The 21519-nt window shown below is 40.4% G+C and overlaps 1 protein-coding gene across 2 annotated transcripts in view; it reads right to left on the bottom strand.

Annotated features, from left to right (window-relative positions):
• DNAJC24 (DnaJ heat shock protein family (Hsp40) member C24) overlaps positions 1 to 21519 on the bottom strand; it is a 71800-nt gene that overhangs the window by 46489 nt on the left and 3792 nt on the right. For both annotated transcript variants that reach the window (XM_084853143.1, XM_084853132.1), the window contains exon 2: positions 15291 to 15426. In XM_084853143.1, coding sequence (XP_084709269.1) covers positions 15291 to 15398 — 108 coding nt within the window. In that variant the 5' untranslated portion in view covers positions 15399 to 15426. The remainder of the gene's footprint in view (positions 1 to 15290; positions 15427 to 21519) is intronic.

Below are 21519 nucleotides of genomic sequence, written 5' to 3'. Positions count from 1 at the left end.
AGACAAGCATAAACATATATTCTTTCAGACATGCAAAGTCGGAAGAGGAGGCCACAAACTCTACAGATCAAAGAAACAAAGTATTTTAATTTGCAACAACAATAAACACATTTGCAGAAAACTAGCAAACATACACATACCAGGAGTTCCATTGGCAACACCAGAACTACCTCTCTGTGTGAAATTTATTTAGCACAATTCCTAAGGTTCTCTTTTTGCAGATGGGTTTTATATGGACAAACAACGTCATCAAATTATAAAGAGGTGCTCATAAAGAGAAGGTTAAAAACAACAAGCACAATCGTAACCTGCAGGTCTGCTGCAGTTAGGTTAGGATGGGTTAGGATGGGTTAGGATGGGATAGAGGAGCTTTGCCAATGGAGGGTCCAACCTACTGGCTCCCCAGTATGGCCACGGAAAGCTCAGTGGGTGTAGATCTACCACCTGCAGTGTTTCTACCAGTGGTAGGCAGTGATGTGGGGCGGAACATTTTCCAAAACACAACATTTTCCAGTACTTTATTTTTCCATGAAAAATGTTCCATTGCATAAGTTCATTAGTAAAAATGAATGTATGCCACATATTTTGGGTCAAATACATGTACTGGGGGGGGGGGGAATTAACATGGGGACTTTTTACCTTTGTTGTTTACTAATGAATTAACTAAATTAGCTCTATCTAGGACATCAGAATGTTTTCCTATGCCAGAACATACAAACTGAAAATGTTCCTATACAAATGCTATTCAAATTAACCTAATTTGCTTTGAAAAATTTTCCAATTCAAGCTTTTCCAGAAATCCCATATCACTAGTGTAGCATTCCAGAATGGGTTGGAGGCGACCTTGGATCCATTGGATCAAAAGACCCTTTATTCTCGCAAGGGGCCCCTATTCAGGCCCCTCACCTATGCCAGCATAGAGTGAAGGCAAATCTGTTTGCCCTGGCTAGCACAAGGAGGCAGGACTTGGAAGAGGTGGACAATGCCCCACTTCACTCCTGCCCCTGCCCCACTTAGGACTGTTTTGCTCTTTGGCAGGTTTATCTAACGATGTTCTAAAATAATGGCAAATATAAGTTTTATCTTCTTTTTTGGGACTCAGTTTTGCAGTTTGATCCAAGTTCACCTCACCAACAGACAAGTTATGGTCACTGCCTCAGCTGGGTTTTAAACTCATTTTTAAAAACATTCCCATGTCTTCCAGGATCACATCCAGCTCATCCTAAAGAATGTGTATAAAAAGAGGTTTTCAGACTTTTTAACTAAATGGGTAACTAAATTTAAAAACTGGGTTACTAAACTCTTTCAGAGTTTAGTAACATTTTGAAAGATCAAAAAGAACATAAGTCACATAAGAAAAAATGTTTATTTCCAGATTTCCCAGGGGAACAGAGAGGAAAAATATTAAACTAAATGTAAATAATCTTTGAGACATTCAATATTTCCTTTCTCAACATACCCTTTAGGACACAGTCCTATGGAATTGCCACTCGCTCAGTGAAAACCTCCAGTTTTGGAGGCTTTCAGGTATCCAATGCCCTAACAGACTGCTGCAGACAGGGTAGGAGAAGTAACAGGCTTTCGCCTCTCTGTTCTCCTTTTTAATTTTTTCCCTCCAGACGGGCCACTGAAACTGTCTAGAGAGGTCACTCTGCTGGGGCTGGGATCCCAGCCTCTCCTCTCTCCTCCTCACCCACCAGAATACCTCCTTTTTGACCTCTACGAGGTTATCTGAGGTCATTTTTCGACCTTGGGAAGCAGCCATTGTGGTTCTTTCTGTGGCAGCTGCAAGAGGGGGGGGGGAGTGGGGGAGGGATCAGAATGCAGAGTCCTCCTCCTAAAGTTGTAGGAGTGCCTACTGCTTCAGGAGGGGGACTCCAACATATCCTATGGTCCCTGGGATGAACTGTAAAATTGGTAAGTCATTTTTTAATCTTTACAATAGCCCTAAAAGGCAAGTTATACTGAGAGATACTGACCAGGTTCAGACAACATGCCATGGCTCATCACAGGTTATTTAAACTATGATGAGCTGTAGTGCCCACGGGCACCAAATGCACATCCAACCCCCTCTTGGGGGTTGTCATATGGTGCGAACCCAGCAAGCGTGGGTTATGCAAGGGATAAATAAGACCATGAGTTATAGAAGGGTTGTTTAACCCTCCTATAACTCATGCTCACAGGATTTGCATGACGCAACAACACCCGAGTGGGGTTTGCATATTTAAAATGGTGGCCGCACAGACCCTGCACATGCCGCAGCCCCTCCATGGGTTAAATAACTCATGGTGGGCTGACATGTTGTGCAAACAGCCCCCTGTTTTACCCAGTAGTCCTGCTTAGAGCTGTAAAATTTCCAGACATTTTGAGGCCATGGGAAAAAACAATAACATTTTTCCCAGGGGGGTTCAGAAAAATTGGAAATTTGGAAAAATTGAAAAATAAGTAATACTTTTTTAGCACTCTTTACAGATCTAAAGTAATTTAGTTGCTTTAAGACAGCCCTCTCCAACCTGATGCTCTCCCGATATTTTGGACTTCAGCTCCCATCAGCCTCAGGCAGCATGGCCAACTATCAGGAATGCTCGGCATTGCAGCCCAAAACATCCGGAGGGCACCAGGTCGGGGAAGGCTGCTTTAGGAACAAAAAGCAGCTTTTCCATTCCTAAAGTTATTTTACGTATGACTTACTTTGCTCATAAAATTATCATTATATTTTAACACTTTAAAAAGTAAACTCAGTAAATTTGTAATTACTGTCTGAATAGATTAGAACTACATTAAATGACTGCTACAGCACCAGAAACACAGGACTCTAAGGAACAAAATGCATGCTGTCAAGAATGCACATTTACTGTCAAGAATGCACAATGATGACTCTACTCACACACTGGGAAACAGCATAAGTGTCTATCAGTAAAATATACTTTAGATCAATAATTTTAATAAGGAATAGAAGAACTAACTATGCTGGGAATCTTACAGAGAGGATAAAAAAAATCTTCCCCCATGGCTTCATTATTTCCAGTCATTTTACATCTCTAGTCTTTCTATAAAAGTGTTCTTATTACACAGTTTTTAGAAATCATTCTGGGGGGACTAAAGGCTGAGTAACAACATAAAAATACTTTGTCTTAAATTCTAAAAGAAAATACTTCATAACTGAAAGCTGCTCAATTGCGGGGGGGGGGAGACAAAAAAAAATGGGAAAAAACTTTTTTTTCCTGAATTTTCCCCAGGGCCTTCACATCTCTAGTCCTGATACACACACACACACACACACACACACACACACATATATGTAACTAACAACAAAGCCAATAAAATAGCCAACAAGATCCACAAGAATTTCGCACAAAAAGATATGTCTAAGTAGGGATTTGAACTACACATCCAATTAGAGGTGAATTTCCTGTCCAAAATAAAAGAATGAAACACAGAGCTTGTGGGAACCTCTACAGCTCTTAAGAAAGGATTAACTTGATCCTCAAGGCAAACATACGATAAGAAACCGTGTGTGTGTGTGTGTGTGTGTGTGTGTGTGAGAGAGAGAGAGAGAGAGACAGAGACATGAGAAATAAATAAATAAATAAATAAATAACTTGTGGGTGTTTCTTCTGCACATTGGTGCTTAAGACTCAGTACACTTGCACTCCTGCATGCAAGAGAGCAAATGCCTAAATATTATGAAGTGTTATGTTGTAAGCTGTCTACACATTAAAGCATATATGGCTAGCACACAGGCGATCTTGCGGCTGATTCACTGACCATTTTAAAATGAGCCCCTCCTACTGGCTCAAAAGAACAATCAGATTCCCCATGCCAACTCTTATTCTTATTCCATGACACTCAAAAATAATTTTTCTCCTTAAAGTTGTTTCTCCAAGAGGCTCTCCCAGTATGGAGAAAGACAAACTGGGCAGAAGAACAGGGGCCATGCCCACTAAGTCATCCAGCCTATGGAGAGCCTGGTGGGGGCGATTTGGCCCTATTCCCTAAAATGGCCTTTTCCAGCACTGGGGGAGGACCCTCCAACTGGGAGAGGGAACAGCATGCTGAGGAATCCCCATTATTATCTTCTATCTCAGATCAGACATAACACCAGGAATTCCTTCAGGGGAGATTCCTGGAAGCCAAACCCTGCTTCCTAGACTTGGAAGCCAATCCAACCTTTTTGGACCTGTGGGCACATTTGGGAATTTGAGAACTTGCTGTGGGCACCACCACAAAATGGCTCCCATGGAGGATGTGGCTAGTTACATAATGGCTGTCATGGGGGCCTGGCTAGTCAAAAGTGAGGCAAAGAGGGGTGGGGGAAGAAAAAGTGAAGCTAGAGTCTGGGAGGTAGGGGGAAATAGCAAGGCAAAAGGGTAGAGGGGAGACAAAGCACAAAGCTAGAGGCTGGGAGGAGAAACAGCAAGGCAAAGGAGGAGACAAAGAGCAAGGCTAGAGGCTATAAGGGAGAGAAACAGTGAGCTTAAGAGCTGGGCGGGAAATAGCTGAGGCTAAGGCTGGGAGGGAGGAGGAAATAACAAGGCAAAGGGGTAGAGAGGGGAGAAAGAGCATGGCGAGAGGCCAGAAAGGGAGAGAAAGACTGCCATAACATTTTCCACGGTTTTTCTCCAAACAATTTTTTTTAAGGGGGCAGGGAGCAAAGCGCTTTGTGGGCACCACTGGGGGTGCATGTGGGTGCCATGGCACCTGCAGACACTGCGTTGGGGACCCTTGCCCTAGAGGAACTCAAGGAGACTCTGTAGGCCAGATGTGGAACTTCTGTGGACCGGATTAGGCCTGCAGGCTGGAAGTCCTGCAATCCTAATGTAAACAAACTCTCTTGTCTTTGAGGAAAGCCTCTTTTTCCAAATAAAACCCCCACTTACAACATTATAAAGAAACAGCCTTAATAGACAACATTTTTGTTTCTAGCATAAGGGAAGGAAAGGTCACCAATATCAGGGCTAAGTTGTAAGTGATACACAGCAAACATTGAGCTATTAAAGAAGTTGATATAACGGAAAAATTGGACTTGGAACGTCTATTATGTCCTAGGGCTTTTCTTCACAAGTCATTTATTGTGTGCTCATCATTATCTACTCATGGTTGTTTATGGGTTTTTTAAACAACATCATGACCCTCCAGTTTTGCTTCCATATCTAACTAACCAGCACTTTCAGCAAGTTTTTTCAGAGTGGAGAAAATGTGGCATTTAATTGTGAAAGCAAAAGAAACTGCAATTGCCTCTTGTGTATTTCCACTATTCTGCTATACCACAGTGCCGCCTAGTGGTAATGTAGCAGAAAAATAGGAAAGGAAATGCTCCTCATGTAGTGCTCGGATCTCAATTCTGCGATGAAACCGAAAGTAAATACAGCTGATTAACAGCCTCATGTAGAAAAGCTCCTAGTGAATGAAGGGCAGCTAGAAATGGTTAACTCTTGCATTTTAAGTAAGAGGCAGGGCTTAAAATCTTATATCAACCCTCTCCCAACTAGAGATGTGCAAATTCCTAGAAGTTCAACTTACAACTTAAGAAAGGGCAAATCTGACCCTAAAGGCAGCCTTATGGTCAGAGACCAGTGCATAGAGAAAAAGGGTGAATAAGAGGAAAACATTTCATGGAGATCCTGAAATAAAGTCGTCCTCAAAGCATGCAAAAAACAAACAACCCACCACCCCTCAAGAGGACTCTGTAGGTATCAGCAAGATCAGAATCTCCATTAACAAGCCAACTGGTAGGACTGACTACCTTTCCATTACTAGGGCAGAATGGAAATTCACACTTGCAGTCAGGAAAGGATGTCTGAAAGAAGTGCATTATTCCTAGGAGGGTCAGATGCTTTCCAGTTGTATTTGTCTGCCACCCATGAGCCCTGGGCACTATGGATACCCATGTGCTCAAGGCACTAGCTGGAGCCCCCTCCTACAAAATAATGCTTTGGCAGAAGCTTCCTGAAGTCAGTTTTAGTGATTCACGAATGTACCTACTGGAAAAGGTCTAGATGATTGCCTGCCTGAAGGGTCACATGGAGGCAAAAACTGATGCCCTGTACTGGACTCACATGGAGGTCTTTCTGGGCCTCTCCTCCCCATTCCCATCCATGCTGTCCAAGCAAAGACTTGTAAGACATCAAGTCACCAGGCAGGCAAATTCTGGCAGGCTCACTTGGTCTTTGGATTGGAATGGATCTCTCTCATATCACTGAGAGAGTGCTCTATTCTATTCCCAGTGCAAGTCCATGTCACTCTCTCTCACTCGTGCATTCAATTTCCCTTATACCTCCAGCACCTGTGCAGTGCATCACTGCAGCTAACCAATCACATTGCTCTTTGCCTCTCAGGCTCCCCCTGCCCCCCAAAGCTAATTGGCTGATTGTTCTTGTGTTCTCTCCCCCACCCGCCCTCCATAAGCCATCTTACAGCTGACAAACAGCAGGTCTCCGGACTCACCATCCCTGAAGCCTCCTCCAGTAGAACAGATCACAGCAGCTGGCCCACTGCTAAACAACAAGGCAAAGACAGAGAGCCCCTGCTTAGAGTGAGCACCTAGGAATGCTGGAGAAATTTGAGACGGACAAAAATGGCTTGGATTTCTAAGAATCCGACCTGCGGGATCTGCTGCAGAGCGACCCCCTCAGGCAGCGCGGATTACGTGGACTTCCAGATGATGTTTTTACTTTCCTGAAATGTACGCATATAAATTCATAAGAAAATTCATAAGCGCCTGCTGAGGAAATGTTGAACGGAATGGGGATAATACACTAAATATTATGTACTAAGGTAAATTATGTAAATACTCATGTAAATATTTGTGTATTTTTCCGCACAAAAAAAATATTTGTGTCCGTCTGTGGGCGGACAACAGAACAAAAGGCACCTGACAATCCGCGAAACACAGATGGAGTGGATTTTACACAGTCCGTACATCCCTATGAGCACCTACTACAGAGAGGGAGAGAGAGAGAGAGAGAAGTGGAGAGCTGTATTTGAGGTGATTGGAGCTCTCAGTGGCCCTTGGGCCTTGTAGTGAAGAACACTGATCAAAAGCTGGCCAATTTCCCCTAGATTACACATGACTTGATAGAGACCAGCCAAGTAGTCTGGTAGATTCACTTAGTGAATACATACACAAGACTACTATGAATTCTGGTACTTTGAGAGGATATCGCAGATCTGGCTTTAGGACTTCCTGCACAGAAGGTCTATTGTAAGTGGGAGTCACTGCAGGTTGGTTGCAGCAGTCTCAATAATGTCAAAGGACCAGGCTTTTCTGGTCAGTACAGAACAGTGAAGATCTCAGCTCTTTCAAAGTCAGTTTTGCCGTGATCAAAGGATATGTGAGGCCCTCTGGGTAAATTTACATCAGGGAGTCTATCTGCTGTGCTTTCTCATCTCAGTAATTTCTTTCTTATTAGAGATATAAGGAAATCAACAAGGGGAAGTCTACTAAACAACTCCTGTAGCCTTAGAACGAATAAGACTGAAGCAAAATAATAATTATTAAAAATGTTTCTCTGATATGAGCATCTACTGAATACATTTACACTTCCCCATGTAAATGTATTATGTCTAGAACAGACTCTTTTCAAAACAACACATCTAAACATACTAATTACAACTTTTAAATGTTACTTTACCTTTACTGATACCAGCATTCCTCAATATGATTTTTGACCCCCCCAAAATATGACCGTTATCTAAAGAACATGGCAAAAGTCAGCATTTGATAAGAGATCTCAAAAGGCAGGCCAAATTAATGAGAAATCCTTTCATAATTGTATCTGTTCAGAATTGTATCTGCTGCTACCAGTTGATTAAATACTCACTTAGCCCAGAGTAACTGCCATGTTATATTGGCAATAGGTACAGTCACCTTTTAGCCTTAATGCAGAGGGAAAATGCAGTAGCCACCTCATAGTATAATGACATGGGTTACAACATGTGCACAAGAGGTTTTTAGTTCTTTTTTTAATTCAGAAAGCTTGTGTTTATAAAAAAGCGGCCAAGCGCTTTGGAGAGCTGGAAGGAATCAGCAGAGGAGGGGAAATGTTAGATATTGTATGGCAAAGTATGCAAAAGCACTAATCTGCACACCACTCAAATTAAAAAGACAACAAAAAAGTTTCCAATGTAGAGATATGAAAACCTAGGCAAGAAAAACTGGAAAATTTGGAAACTAATGTTTTTCCACCACTCTCCCCAAGGACTCACTAAATAAAGCCCAAAGACTTCCCTGGCCCCATTTTTCCCAATGGAAGAATTTAAAATTTGGGGGGAAATTTGGGGGAAAACATTGGAAAAAAAAGACTCCTCTGTAGTATTTTCACTTTTTAGAATAAGTGGAACACTTTTTAAGATAAGGATTTATTCGTGCAAAATGTGAAGTATACAGCATTAGAGAAGATAATTCCTGGACAAGGTGCGAAACAACTTTTGTGCTGCATTTCAGTGTTTTGACTGCCATCCTCTTTCAGGCTCTTTTTGGGAAAAGGAGCAGGATGCTACAATCAGGACCACATAATCTTTTTTAAGGAATTTACATAGACATATACAAAACTCAGATCTATGATGTGCTGATATTGTGACTGTAAGGAAGTAAATAGTGTGTATATTTCGGTTTCTCAAAATTTCTGCCCCCCCCTCAAGAAAATTTCCCTCCCCAGCTTCAACATTTCCAGAAATTTTACATTTCTGTTCTGATGTAATGTAACAATAGAATTAGGAGAGACATTCAGGAGTAGTAGCTACCTCAGTGTATCTGAGTGGGCAACTTGTGGCCTTCCAAATGTTTTGCCCTGCAACTCCCACCAGCCCTAAACAGCATAGCCAATGGTGACAGCTGATGAGAGTTGTAGGCCAAAACACCTGGAGGGCCACAAGTTGTCCACCCCTCATCTAAATTCAAAGGATAACTACCTCGGGAAAGGAAAGCAAAGCAAAATAATATATTGCTGAGTAATTAACAGCCTTTGACTTCAGACATCTACGCAATAAGTTTCTAAACGGCTTTAAATCTTCCATTTATGGATCCAAATTGCCTGTAGACAACAGCCAGTTCTCCTTTCCATTCCACATCAGACTACAGTTAGACCTAATTTTGAACACAATGTACTGAGTAAAACAAAAAAATCAAAGCAGCCTAATGATATTCTACTTTAGGTTCTCCAAAATCTTTTAGGGTTCTCTATTAAACGTACCCACATTAACTGACTACATCAACACCTTAACATACTACTTTGAGTTTCTTCTTATCCATTCTTTAGATCTACTCTTTCTAAATATCCACAAACTGAGTGACACACGCACTCCAAAATTAGTTTTTAAATCACACTGGATATAGAATCACAGGTGAAGATTAGGAAAAGGCTTGTAATCAGACAGCAGAACTTTTGATGAGCCTCACTCATTAATATCCAAACCAAATAGAAGGCAAATGTGGAAAGAGTAAAAAAACCCAGGCACAATTAAATAAGTAATGGGGTGAAATCCAACTGTGTCCATCCAATGACAGAATGGCATCCACCACTGACAAGATTCCACCTTCCTCCGCAGCCTGCACACTTACCAAATCTGTGTAGAGGGCTGGGGAACCATCTGGAGCAGATTTGGGGGGCTGCAGTGGGGGAGAAGAGGATGGGAACAGTATGTTGCAAAGCAGAAGTCCACTCATGGGATGTTGGATGTAGCCCATTAATTTTATATGCTCTCCATGCTCAGAGGTCTACTATTTGTACTATATTTTAACTAACTCTTACTACCAAGAGTAGTCTGCATTTCAGATGTGGTACCAGACATTCCGGCTTTGCAGATGAAGTCATCCATCAACTATAATCCTCTAAAATTAATACCTATCATTTATCTTTGGAATGCACTGAAGAAAATTTGTTCTGTATTTTAAAATGTATCTGTATAATAACTCTGAGAAAATTAATTGTAATTTAACCCAATCACAACTGGTACTAACCACCAGCAAAGCTGACAGGCTTAATTTAGATCCACCAGCTGTGCTAAGATGCATGTATATGTGATTGTGCCATCCCTAAACTCTGCCTGTCTATTACTTTCAAACAGACAGGCTATCAACTTGAACAACAATCCTGCTGTCAGACAGACCCTGGTTTTAGGAAAACTCAAGTACTCTTAGTTATCTCAGAACTGGCCATTAACAGCAATTTACATTTTAACAGCCACTCATTTGGAAATAGATGGGGGTTATCAAGGAACAAAAGGGTCAACAAATGTAAGTACAACTTCAAGTGAAGTTTAGCACATAGACAGACCTTTGCATCTGGAGTGTCTATACTTAAACATTCACCTGTAGATTTGCTTTTATTTTTGCCTAAGCAGCTTCCTTTATGCAAACCTATAAACACAACTGCCTTGGGGTTTTGCTGCAAGACTGATCCCTGAGCTCACATTAGTAACTTTAGGGAATAAACTGGGCTCTATAGTTTATGGTCAAAGTCACAGAAAAGGAGTTAGGATTATATAAAATCTAAAACACTGCCCCTTGGTCCTTTGTTTTCAAGGTAGCCATTAAGTAAAACAACAACAACAAGGTTAACTTAGTGGCATGTAACACCAACTCTTGGGTTAATTAACCCACAATTTGCCATGTACAAGCAGAAGTAAGCAAGCAGCCTCCTGTGCACTTCTCACTTCCATTTTTAATCAACAGCTTACGATCAGCCAGGTCATAGGTTGTTGAGTGTGATGCGTGAACCCAGAGTGCTAGGTTGTCTAGAGGCTAAACAACCCAGCAGTAAACCCCTGGTTTGTTGTTGAGTTAACTGCTGGGTTGTTGAGCCCTGAAACAACCCAGCACTCCAGGTTTGCACATCACGCTCAACAAGCTATGACCTGGTCGACTGAAGATTGTGGATTAAAAGCGGAATTGAGGAGCCCATGGGAGGCAGCACATTCATTCACTTCCACTCGTGTACTGGCTGATTATCTGTAAAGCATTTTCTAAAGTTTCAATTTGAGCTAGACTTGTGTGAATCAACTGCAGCTTCTTTAGTTTAAATAAAGGATGAAAGAAATCATTACAAATAATTTTTGTATTAATCAGCTTAAATATTAGCATCATTTAACAGATACAAAATTAAGTTAAATAATGGTGAAGGTGCACAAAATGGTTTGGAAAGCTTGAAACCAAAATCTAACAATCTGGTTTTATTCCAAACCCCAAATTTAATATCTTTTGATTTATTAATTCTACAGAAATAAGGAAAAAATTTGCTCAGAATAATAAAACTGGCTAAGATGTGAGTAAAGTTTCTTTGAAATAAAACGTGTCAACACTAGAATTCTCACGTACATATTCAAGGTCAAAATTAGCTAACCTTTCCAGGAGACTGTAATGTGAATTAGGGAGAGCTAAACAATTTGGGATAAATTAACACGAAAATACGTAAATTGCATAACTGATAAAGCACTATAATCTTGTAATCGATAACGCACTATAATCTTAAACACACTACTGTACGCAGTGGGACTTACTTCTGAGTAAACATGTATAGGCTTGCATTGAAAGGCTGGCATATTCAAATACTAGAGAACGAAAGCAAGCTATCCTGCAGGCAATATTCTCAATCACTACACTTTACTCCCATACTAATGATACCTATATATTACTTCATACTTGAATCATAGTCTTCCTCTCATAGTTCTCTGGATTCTTCTAAAACAGTGTTTCTCAAAGTGTGGATTATAATCCAAAACTGGACCACAGAGCTGTTCCAGGTGGGTCTCAGTGTCTCCTCACTATCCTGCTGACTCACGCCTGTAGTCTTGCGTCACCACCCACCTTGCCACCAATTTTGCATCTTCTATATTCTGATGGGCTGTCATTCTTTTGTTGTTTTTGCTACCCTCAAGCCTCTCTCTCTCTCTCTGATTAACAAGCAAAGGAAGCCATTTTAGTTTGAGCCAGTTTATTGCATGCTGGGAGCTAGAGTTCCCTTCTTTCCATATCCTTCTCTCTCATTACAAATCCCAGCAAATACTGAGAAGAGATGGGAGCGTTAAAGAAAGTTATTTTTACTTGGGGAAAAAGTGTCAGCATGGTGGCAATATCCAATGGGCTCTCCAGTCCCCTCCCCACCCACTGAAAGGTAAGTCAGTTAGATGGGCTCAGAATCCCGCCTAGCTGCTTTTTGCATTTTAAACAGAGGCACAGGATAGGTAACATAGGACAGGGAGAGGGCTTTGAACTCGGAGCTCTCTGTCCATAGGGAGCACAACCCATAGGATTGAACCCTTAGCTGAGTAACAAATAGACTGGTGGAGTTGATTCACACATAGCGAAGAATTTACAAGAATGAATCAGAAGTTGGAATTTATCAAACCCTAACCTTTCTTAAAACTTAATTTAAAAAAGTAAGTGTAACAATGCATAGCCTTTGTAAAAAATTAAACATATAAAAAGGGTCCAGTTAGGTTGCATACTTACCTAGGATTATGTGGCATCAAATTCAATAGAGCTTACTTGCAGCCCTCACCAACCCACCAGAGAGAACCCTTACTTTTTACATAGAATTTAGTTTGATTTGGAGGGGAAAATGATATGATGATTGACTTGAATGGGAGTACTTATGACTGAAGGGAAACTGATGCTGGAGTCATCTGGGAGCAAATTACTTGAATAATCATAGAATAGTAGGGTTGGAAGGGGCCTGTAAGACAAACCCCCTGCCCAATGCAGGAATCCAGGTCAAAGCATCCCTGACAAGTGGCTGTCCAGCTTCATCTTGAATGCCTCCAGTGTGGGAGAGCCCACAACCTCCCTAGGTAATGGGTTCTATTGTTGTATTGCTCTAATAGTCAGGAAGTTTTTCCTGATGTTCAGCCGGAATCTGGCTTCCTGTAACTTGAGCCCATGATTCCGTGTCCTGCATTCTGGGATGATTGAGAAGAGATCCTGAATAAGAACATATTTGGGTGATCTGGGGTGGGCTGCAAATTAATTTAATAATTTGGGGCTGATTTGGATGGGAAATTAAGTGTAAGGAAAGGAATTATTTTGTAATTTTATGATTTGTTCACGTAAAAACTGCTTGCCAGTTAGTATTTGTAACATATAGTTAGTATATTTTGTGAATGCCTCTGCTTGTGCCTGCTGTCGCTTTGCGACTGGCTCTGTCTGGTGGCTCTCAGTGATTTTCAGCCCTCTCAAGTGGGCCCTGGGGGTAGAAAGTTTGAGAACATCTGTTCTAAAATAGTACCTTTCAAAGGTTTACACATCTAATATAAGTTCTGTATAGAATTACAATGTCAGCACTTGCCTCCATATTAAGTATAATTTTTATCCTCCTCCCCATATTAAGAATACACTCCCTATGCATTTTTTTCTAAAATCCCAAGTATTTGCTTTAAGATTAGCAATAACAGCATATATAATTTTCTTACTTAATTGTTTCTTCCCTTATGAAAAGGTATTTTATAGTATCACCATCAAGAGAAATAAGTCCTACAACTCCCAGCATCCCCCAGCCAGCATGGCCGTCTGGCGGATAACAGAGTTGTAGGACTCATTTCTGTCTGAACATGGATAGGACCGCACCCTTAATTAAACAGTGAGAAATGTGTGAAAAAATTCTAAGCCCAATTTAGTACAAACCCAGTTTTCATACAACTGACACATAAGAATTAATGAAGCTGTTTGAAAGACTATAGAAATACCACCATGTCTGTTTTTGTTTTTAGAAATCACAAGCTTCCTAAGCAAATATGACCACTTGCCAAAGAGGACCAGATAGGCTTCCATCACTGTTCAATTTTTTGTTGTTTGGTGGAAGACATAGCTTTTTCAGAAACTTTTTGGTGATGGCTGAATGCCACTTGGGTATTTTTGCCTCTGCTGCTAAGCTCTTGTTGCTTTTACGTAATTTCCTTTTAAATGTATTTGCTTTTTAACATTTTATTATTGTTGTAATTGTTACTAGCTACTTTACATTTTATTGCAGAAGGAAGAATTTTTAAAAAGATTCACACTCATGGAGTCTGCGTAGTCCTAGATGACACAGAAGTATTCAACAGGCACTAGCAGAATTATAGTAGAACATATTAACATTGTTTAGATATACATAGGCTTTCTACACCATGAGCTAAAGAAGGCACATCAGATTGGAAGCTTAACAGATATAAAAAGATGTATGTCTCAAATATGAAAAATGCAAGACTATTTCTAAGCCAGGAATTTGAACAGGAAATGATATCAGACAGAGATAAGCTCACTAAAACTCTCAAGTATATTAACAAAAACTGGGACCTGCCTCCTCTGAGCTACTCCATTCCATTTTCCTGCCTCCCTCCTTGGTTTTTCATTTCCCTCCTCAACAGACACATAGCATTCTGTGGCCAATAAGCATGCTTACTCTTCACTGGGCTGCTCTTTTTCTTTGCGGGGGGGGGGGGGCTGAGGGTTCCCCCCCCCCAAGGTTTGTTGCACTTCTGAAAAACTTGGAGTTCCCCATAATCTGCTAATCTTGTTTCTCAGTGGTCAGAGTTCACTACTCAACAAAAAACTTGTTCTCTTCCTGGGCAGTTCGTAGCTAACAACCCATAGTTAAACCAGTGCAGGGTTTGCACGTAATGACAACTCATGATTCAACAACAACCCCCAATTCAACAACAACCTACGATTCAACCCATACTCTGGGTTGTTGCTACATACGAACCAGGCCAGTATAGGATGGCTACTACAGAAACTCGCATTTAATTTATACAAGAAGTTCTACAAATAGATAAACAACATACATCAGAATGTAATAAATCTCCACATACTTGTCTTTTAAACTCATTATTGCAGTTTAACAACACACTTTTACAGAGGGAGAAAACATTTTTTTCAGTCAGTGCCTCATGCTCAATTTATCCAGTGATGCCAGTCTAGTTCTAGTGACATTATAATTGCTTCCATGGTAGCAAATTGTAAAGTCAGAAACACTGATTGATTCATTTCATGCTTACACAATTCAGAAGGGAAGGTCAGGCATTCTCTTTAATTAAGATAAAGAATCATTTATAAAGTTTGAACACAACTGTTTTTCCTCATTTTCATTTCACACGATAAAAAAGCAACTAGATTATCCTCCATTTTCACAATAGTAGGAAAGCTACAGAATGTCAAGATTATTTAAGGATGGAATGAAATCACAGTTTCAGTTCTATCTAGTAAGCTACCTACACACACAATATAATTGACACTACATCTGGCCCTGTTTATGCAACTTTTATCAATCAAATACTTTAAAAGTGATTTATTGCCTCCCAAGACAAAATATACTTACCAATAGTACTAGCCTTTGATATTTCCTTTTCAGTTCCGCTAAACTGTCTGATGGTCCTGCACCCAGAATACTGTACCAGTCCTTTTTTGGTAGCTCTCCAAAAGCCATTGCATGACTGGGTAATTATTTCTAGTATCTGTTTTAATGAGAACAAAATAAGGGCATTTTCAAAAGAATTAAGACACAATGCTTATGAATATGAGCAAAAAATGAGGAAGTGAAAACACTGAGGCTTTGAATTAAACACTGCCAGTAGTGCGACTAAAGAGAAAAGTACGGACTTTGCCTGAAAGGAACAGAAAAATTCATTCTTCTATACATACTCTCTCCCTATCCCAGGGTAAGTGTTCAATGAAAACCAAGTTTCAAAGTTTCTGAGAAAACCTTAAGTACAGTAAGTACATAAGTCATAGCCTTTTCTTAACAATATCCCCCCCCCCCCAAGTATATAGGTCAGGAACCAAAAAACTGCACAATTAGTTTCTCATGCTTAAAAGAACTTTGGGCGTGTGTTTCATGAACAGTAACCCCAAATACTATTTTGTAAGTAAATGGACTTTGAAAGTGAGGAGCAGTTTCAAAAGGTCTAGTGTTAGAAGTGTCTAAAAGCAGCTGTTTGGATCCCAGCTATTGAAAACATTTCTGCTATGAAGCACTTAAGATGGTATATATTATTACAAAGTACTAATGTCACTGAATTCAGTGGGATTTACTCCTTAGCAAGTACACAAAGGACTGCAGTCTTACTTACTATCAGTATGCTTTGGACTGCACCATTGGAAAAACTTTTTATATAAGCTCCGATGAAACCATTTTCCAGATTGCAAAAAAAGAAGAAAATAGTGAAAAGCAAACAGAACTGTCTTTCAGTCTACTTTATTGAAGAAAATGGCTATCCTGATGCCTCCCCGCAGTAACACACACATAATACAATCAGTGTCAGGCAATGGCTAACAGCCCATTATATTAATGAACAGCATAGAAAGAGAAACCTTTGTAATGTGCTGACATGATAATGACAGCTTCTCATTAACCGTACACCAGAGAAATCCAGGACCAAGGAAACAATGATCCAAGGAAGTGGAGGTCTTCGGAAACAAATATCCAGAACTCTTGAAGCAACAGAGGCACTTCATGGCACTCAGGGAAGACACTTCCTCCACTTGACACGTGTTCTCTGTACTTTAAGGAAAATACTTTCATGAAGTGTACTGGAGGATGAAGGAAGAGTCTCAGAGTGCTTGGTAAGTAACTGGCCTTTCAAAGTGCTTTGGAAATCTATCAAAAACTCAACAATACTATTCAATAGCAACAAAGTGCCCCTATGCCTCAATCAGGACACTTCTTCTTTAGATCAAATCCTGGGATCAACTGATATGACCAAGGTACAGGTATTCCTATCTCCAGTCACATACAACTTCTCACTTGCCTGATCGTAATATATACTAATAGTGATGTTAATTCTCCAAGAGCTCTCTATGAAATTTATTATTTATTTGTTATATTTCTATACCGTCTTTCTGAAGCCAACCAAAAAGGCAGTATACAAAAAGTTCAGAAAACAGGAACCAGCATAAAATAAAAACCACAATAAAACATGAAAAACCACCTTAAATACCATAACCATTTAAAAAGCCAATTTAAAGATGTGCTTTAATTCCCTTCCTGAAGACACAGAGAGAGGGGGGACCAGTTGCAACTCCAAAGGGAGTGTATTCCAGAGTTTGGGAGTAACACAAGAGAAGGCCCTTTCCAGCATGCCTGACAAGCAAACAAGAGTGTCTTCAAAAGGTCCTCTCCTGCTGAGACTTCCGGTTGGAGCCAATGTTGCCCTTGCAGCTTCCCACGGGGTCTCTGCGGGATGCTATCTCAAACAGGTTTTTAAAAGGTTGAAAAACCTTTTTATCTCTCCCCTGGAATTAAATGGGGAGACGGGAGAAGCTCTGGATGTTTTAGAAGAACAGTTCTCTCGGCGTGGTAGCAGGGGGGCTGTACTCTGGGGCTAGTCTGCCAGAGCTTAATCATCGCTCAAAGCTGTTTGAACCTCCTAATTAATTAGGAGAAACTAGGGCTGACGTGATCCATTGTAGTTTTTGGATTAAGGAACACCAACAACATCTGAGGAATGGATTAAGAAATAATAATATCTGAGGATCTGCAAGATTTGTTTGAAGAGAAGGATGACTACACTAAGGCGAAAAAAAGGATCTCCACCCCACCCCCCTTGGCAAAGGCTTCGAGAAGTGGAGATACAGAGGAGTTACTTGCTTTGATAAAAACTTTGTCCTTGCAATTTGCAGAACAGGTTAAGAGGCTGGATACCATCCAAAATTCCATCACTGCCCTGCAAGGGACTGTGGATTTAATTAACACTTCTTGGCAAAAAATGGAGGCGAAGATTAACAAGTTGCAAGATCAGCTGGCAGGGAATGAAACTACGTCACAAGCTTTTTTCAACATTTTTTCTGTCAGAATTTCTCAACTGGAGGCATTAGTGCGCAGGGCAAATGTACGTATTATTGGTATTAAATATTTACCTACTGATGTAAATCTGTCTACTTTTGTAGATAAGTTCCTGCATGAGATACTCCCTGTGCCATCTGATTATTCATTTGATACTGAGCAGGTATTCCATGTGTCAAATGCCAAAAGGACTGGTTATACGATTATAGTCCAATTTGCAAGAATCTCCACAAAAAATTATATCCTGCGTTTGGCAAGAGAGGCTGGAAATCTTTTTTGGAAACAAGATAAAGTTATGCTATTTCTGGATTACATCAAAGAAATTGCTGATAAAAGAAGGCAATTTAGCAAGGCGAAAAATATGACAAAACAAATGAACTTACAATATCACTTAAAATATCCTGCTACATTTTGCATTTTTTCTGAAGGTCAGATGAAGAAGTTCCTAAATCATGAAATGGCGGAGGTGTGGCTAAATGGAAAATCGCGTGAGATTTCTGTTCCAGGACCATGAACTGGAATCTACAAACATGTTTAGCTAACTGACTATGTTTAGTCTGGAAGATACAGGCTAAGCCAGAGATGTTTTTTTCTTTTTTTCCCCTCTCTTTAAATTCTTCATGATATACTGTACAATGTATATACTCATTTATATATCTAGTACAAAATATATTAGTGATTGTTGTGAGGTTGATTTTAAGCTTTATTATTATATAACATTATAAAATTTATTAGTGATTTGTTGTTATTATTATTATGTATCCTTTTAAATCTCATTTTCAAATTATTATTACCATTGTTACTGGTAAGATTTTTGGCTGGTTAAATTCTTAAGCTTTATTACTATATGTTAGCTGAAGGGCAATATATGGTTACTGAAAATGAATTGTAGGCCTGCTTCCTTGCTATAAGACTGATGACATGATATTGAAATGTTAGGTTGATTATTTATGCTGTACTGAATTGTAATATTGCCACTGTTATAGGTATAATTTTTAAGCAGAATGGGATTTGAAGTTTCAGTGTAATGGAGTTTAAATTTAATTTCTTTAAATAATCCTTTATTTTTTTCATTTTTTCCCCCTTCCTTGTCCTCCTTCTGTTTTCTCTTTCTTTTCCATTATTGCTGTGTCCTCTTAAGAATACTGTATTGTTGGGAAATTGTAGTTATTGATTAGGTTGTTGGTATTGTTTATTTCATTTCTAAAGTTAAAAAATAGAATAAAAAGTTTGTTTTTTAAAGGACCTCCCCTGCTGATCTTCATCATCAAGCAGGTTCATACTGAGATAGATGGTCCCTCAGAGATCCAGGCCTTGTAAGCAAAATAATACCCTCCACACACAAGAGCGAGGTATCAACATGCTCAGGGAGGAACCCTGAGGTCTGCAGACATGCAAATGTTTAATGAAACTAAGTGGCAACCTCCACATCCAAAGAAACAGATCAGTGCGGGCTGAGTATGCTCAGTGAGCACAAATGCTGACTAGTTATTGAGGGAAAAAAGGGAAAACCAGGGAAGGAGAATGGATTTGAACCCTGAATAGAAGCACTCCACACTGCAACATTTAGTTCCCTCTAACAGTAAGTGGGTGAGCCCATGCTAACCAACAGGGCAGCAAAATGGGGCCACCCACAGACTGAACAGGGAGGGTCTACATACCCAGAAAAAAACCCTAGATATGCAGAAAAATATTAATTTTTTAAAAAGGGAAAGCAACAGCATGGGTGCTGCCCTCATGTTGTAATGGACTCCTAATTGCCCAAAGGCTAGGGATCCACATATTTTACCTAGCCTTAGTAGCCAACCAAATGTTTCTATATGCCAAGACCCTGCCCCTCCTCAAAGGAGTGATATCTTGTCCCACACATCACACTACGGGCACATTCACATGTAACACTAAGCCACCCTAAGACAAAGGCATGGTGGGTGGATGGCTTGCCCAGTACTCCCAACAGACGATCACCCGCTCAGCAGCTTGCCAAGGCTTGCCAAGGCTTGCTTCACCCTCAGCCCTCCAGCCCACTGCCATCACATAGCCCAGGGGCCTTTGTGGCAGAAATCCTCATTTCCTCGTTCCCTACATCAGCACCCTTTCTATAACTGGCCTGCTGTGGTTGCTGGCTGATAAAAGAAACTCCCCCCACACACATGTATCAGATCACAAAAAGGAAATAATTTTCTGAGCCCATTTCAATGTAGGAACACAGTCACAAGCTTTTAAAAATTATGGGGGGGGGGCCTCTTGCGCAAGTGCAAAAGACCACCTGTCCCCTATTTAGCCAACCTTTCCCTTATCCTCCTCTTGTCAGTGCACTTCCCATACACTGACGTAAGAACACACGTGGAAAGATATTTGCAACGTCTTTTTTTCCTACCATGAGATTTATGCACATTTCCCCTGTTCTGCTGCTGTGCCATGAGTTTTGCGCAAAGTTCCCCTTCGTTCTCGCTAGTGCCGTCACCATTCTCGCTCATCCCTCCTCAAACTCAAGATGGATTTTTTTTTTTGCAGGGATCATGAAGAAAGGACACCAGAGAGTGTACCAAACAAGTTCGCTTTTTAAAAAAAATGTTATTTTCACTCCTGTGCAAGTGCGCAGGAATGAATGACTGCTGCTAGGAATGTTGCACAAATTTCGCCTGCGTTTTACTCCTTTCCCCTGAAATTTGTGCAATTTCCAGCTCCATTTTCCTGCCCTGCCATGAGATTTGCATAAATTTCTCCTGCATTCTACTGCTCTGCCATGAATTTTGCATAATTTCTTTGTACTTTCCTGGTCTCTTTCATTCTCCACTTACTGTGTTTTGACCAGCAGAACCATACCCCCCCTTTGTCATTGTCCTCATCTATTTCATCCTCCACTTTCTACATTTAGCAGCTCCCCTCCACCCCCTTCATGTTTCACTACAGAATAGTGATGGAGACACAAATGTAAAGGCTGGGCAGTAAATGAAGGAGATATTTGTGCAAATTAAAAGGTTGCAAGCAGGGGGCTGAGGTAGAGAAGGTGCTTTGTGGTGGGTGTACTTACTTCAGTTTAACATCAATACTAAAAAGGTGTTCACTAGCAAGGGATGCGCTGAGGTAGAGGGCATTGACAAGGGTGGTGGTGGTGGTAAGTTGAGAGAAGGCGCTTTGGGGTGGGTGTGCTTACTGCAGTGTAAAATCAAGCAGACTTTAAAAATAAAAAGGTGTTTGCTAGCAAGGGAAGCTCTGAAGCAGAGAAGGGAGGGATTCAGTATACTTGGATAAATTGGGGAACGGCAGTCTTTTGCTCCTGCACAAGACAACAAATAAAACCAAACTAAAGCTTGTAACTGCGTTCTCACATTCGTAATGGCTCAGAAAATTATTTCTTTTTTGTGATGTGAGGCAGGGAGGAGTTTCTCTCATCAGCCGGCAACCATAGCAGACCAACTGCTGAAAGGGCACTTCCCTCATTAGTCAATGCCTTTTAAAAAAAGGCTACTTCACATTACACTGAAGAAAGCTTCGTGCTTGAAACAAAACAGCTCCTTTGTTAGCTGTCAGATGTACATGGGGTTACAGAGCAGCGAGAAGGATTGAAAAAAATATGCAAAATTCATGGCAGAGCAGTAGAATGGAGGAAAAATTTGTGCAAATCTCATGGCCAGGTAGTAAAATGAAGGCAAAATGTGTGCAGAATTCCTGGAAGCGGTCATTTGTTCCTTTGCAGGAGAAAAAATAATAATTTTAAACCTTGTGAACACATTCGGGAGACACTCTCTGGTGTCCCTTCTTC

The sequence above is a fragment of the Heloderma suspectum genome, chromosome 1, assembly GCF_057233095.1.
Source record: "Heloderma suspectum isolate Gila_16-S chromosome 1, 16-S_ref, whole genome shotgun sequence".
NCBI classification, from domain to species: domain Eukaryota; kingdom Metazoa; phylum Chordata; class Lepidosauria; order Squamata; family Helodermatidae; genus Heloderma; species Heloderma suspectum.
This window is presented reverse-complemented; position numbering and strand designations above follow the sequence as displayed.